The sequence below is a fragment of the Neltuma alba genome, unplaced genomic scaffold (genome assembly GCF_004799145.2).
Source record: "Neltuma alba isolate B1F8T4 unplaced genomic scaffold, ASM479914v2 tig00012154_pilon, whole genome shotgun sequence".
In the NCBI taxonomy this organism is placed as follows: domain Eukaryota; kingdom Viridiplantae; phylum Streptophyta; class Magnoliopsida; order Fabales; family Fabaceae; genus Neltuma; species Neltuma alba.
Window position 1 is genome coordinate 386,658 of NW_021636702.1, and position 2,661 is coordinate 389,318.

At 43.7% G+C, this 2,661-nt stretch overlaps 1 protein-coding gene across 1 annotated transcript; it reads left to right on the top strand.

Moving 5' to 3' along the window:
- Positions 1-266: 266 nt before the first annotated feature.
- LOC114723818 (probable carboxylesterase 2) lies at positions 267-2,180 on the top strand. The gene is made up of 2 exons (XM_028910061.1): positions 267-1,478; positions 2,020-2,180. Exons 1-2 carry the CDS (start codon positions 328-330, stop codon positions 2,066-2,068), a joined length of 1,200 nt encoding a protein of 399 aa, XP_028765894.1. The 5' UTR covers positions 267-327; the 3' UTR covers positions 2,069-2,180.
- The last annotated feature ends 481 nt before the right edge of the window (positions 2,181-2,661 follow it).

Here is a 2,661-nt window from a genome sequence, read left to right on the forward strand (position 1 = left end):
AATCACCATAAAATATCAGACTCGGAAAATAAATGTTATCTAATATTCATCTACCAAAAAAAGTTAGTCACATTGGAAAATTTTAGATAAAATATTTCTTGAAAATTATTGTGGGAGTTAATTATTTACTTCAAGAGAATCACTGCAGCATCGAAGGGTGCCCCAGAATTTGCTGATGTGGCCGCTGAACCTGTAGCCTTTGACAAGTGAATACAATCCATTAATGGAACTGCAGCTAGAGCACAACCTGTATTTTTTTCTCTTTTTCTTTTTTTCATCCCTCGCCATTCTTACACTGTTTTCTTAGTGGGAAAAAGCCGACGAGACATGGTAAGCCCAGTATTGTTCACTGCACCAACCCAAGCCAAATATCACTGTGCGCTGATCAAGCCGAACCAACCACTCATCAATGGTGTTCTTAGCCATTCCTTCCCTCTCTCCTTCTCACAAAAGCCTCTTCCTCCTCGCCCCCCCTCTTTCAAGCTTTCCAGTTCTTCTTCTGATTCTAATTCTCCGTCTTCGGTTTCCTCTCACGACACTGACCAATTAGCCTACGACTTCTCCCCCGTTTTCAAAGTCTACAAAGACGGCCGCGTAGAGAGACTCGCCGGCCTGGAAACCGTTCCTCCCGGCGTCGACTCCGTAACCGGTGTCGAATCCAAAGACGTCGTGATTTCACCAGGCGAAGCCATATCCGCCAGGATTTTCCTTCCCAAAATCACGAACCAGGGTCAGAAATTACCTGTTCTCGTTTACTTCCACGGCGGCAACTTCTGCATCGAAACCGCTTTTTCCCCAGCTTACCACAACTTCCTCAACTCCGTTACTTCTCGGGCGAACGTCATAGGCATCTCTGTCAATTTCCGCAATGCGCCGGAGCACCCGGTTCCAACGGGTCATGAAGATTCATGGACTGCCGTCAAATGGGTCGCTTCCCATTTAGGCGGCAGCGGCCCCGACGAGCGGCTGAATCGTCACGCCGATTTGGGTAAGGTTGTCTTCGCCGGGGATAGTGCGGGCGCTAATATAGCACACCACATGGCGATTAGGGTCGGGTTAGAAAAACCACCGGGCCTAAAGCTGGAAGCTTTAGCCTTGGTGCAGCCCTTTTTCTGGGGCGAAGAACGAACAGAGTCGGAACGGAATCAAGCTGCATACTCGGCGAAGCTGGATCGTCTATGGAAGTTTCTGTGTCCGAGTGCGTCTGGGGGCGACGATCCGTTGGTTAACCCGGAGAAGGATCCGAACGTGGGAAGGCTAGATTGTCAGAGAGTGCTCATTTGTGCTGCAGAGGAAGATTTGTTGAGGGATAGAGCCCTGAATTACAGAGAATTGCTGGGGAAGAATGGATTTTCGGGGGATGTAGAAGTGTTTGAGACGAAAGGGGAAAACCACGCGTTCCACATATTCAAGCCAACTTGTGAGAATGCTATGGCTTTACTGAGCATTATTGCTTCCTTCATCAAACAGGAAAAGCAGTAAGCATTGGACCACTTTACTTTTTTGTGGCTTACTATATTTCACAGTTTTTATTGTTAGATTGCCCGTTTGGGTTTTAATATTTGCACGCTTTGCGGCTACATATTTGGGTGTAGAATATCAAATTCCAATCCAAAGATATGCAGTTATATTCCCATAACAAAAATCTGGGCTATCAGCAAGCCTCCCCCCGGGGGGGTCTTTGCCTGTAAGATTTTTGGACATCGACGGATAACAATTTTTTTTATTTTTATTTGAGCTAGCTTAAGTAATTTTGTACTATACAATGTAAATATATACGAGAAGAGAGTGATTTTTAAAAGTGTTCAAAGCACACCATTAATCCAATCATCCCGTGAGCTTCATTCTAGTGACATCCCATGTTATTCTTATTGATCTTATTTCCCTCGCATGTTTTGGGAGAAAAGTCTGTTATTTATCTCTCTCGAGCTCGACCTCGAGACATACTCGATTTGTGGGTCTTACTGTCCAAACGAGAAAGCATCGTTTAGTTCTTAACCCCTTCATCAATTCATGCAGTTCAATCGAGAAGGAGGAACGTGATACCATCCTATTAGTCGGGAGATAGTGACTCCTCCTAGAAATTATGGGACCTCGGCCTTACCAAATTAGCTTGGAAGTTGGCGACTAGTATTAAAGGTTCATGGGCAGATGTTCTCTTTGATAAGTACTACCAAAACAGCGGTACTAATTATAATAGCTCGTTTGTAAGTGATGTCTTATAATTAGGACTAGAATCGAGCGGAAGTAGTATGTATTAATTTCATTAATGATACTTGGATCTTACCTGATAAACAAAGAAAATTAAAGACATGTGCCTTAGAAGTTAGAACACCATCTTCTGGGGAAAATGATAGTACAGTTGCTGATTGGGCTCTCCAAGGTAGTAGGAATTTTTTCAAACTAGCTATTATTGTGGATCAAGATATGTTTCAGCGTCTTATTACTCTACTTCCCTCAATGCCTATAGCTGGTGATGATGTTATGATTTGGAGTGCGACACCACATGGTGATTCTACTTCGAAAATTGCTCATTACTTTCTGGAACAGAACGCTTCAAATCTCTATAGCAATGCTCACAAGCTAATATGAAAATGGGAAGGGGGTGGAGCGTATAAGAGTTTTCACGTCGCTAGCTTTCAACAAGAATCTACCTGCAAA

Coding starts and splice junctions, on each gene's coding strand:
- LOC114723818 (XM_028910061.1), top strand. CDS start 328: ATGGTAAGCCCAGTATTGTTCACTGCACCAACCCAAGCCAAATATCAC. Junction 1,479..2,019: donor TTCATCAAACAGGAAAAGCA/GTAAGCATTGGA, acceptor CAATTCATGCAG/TTCAATCGAGAAGGAGGAAC.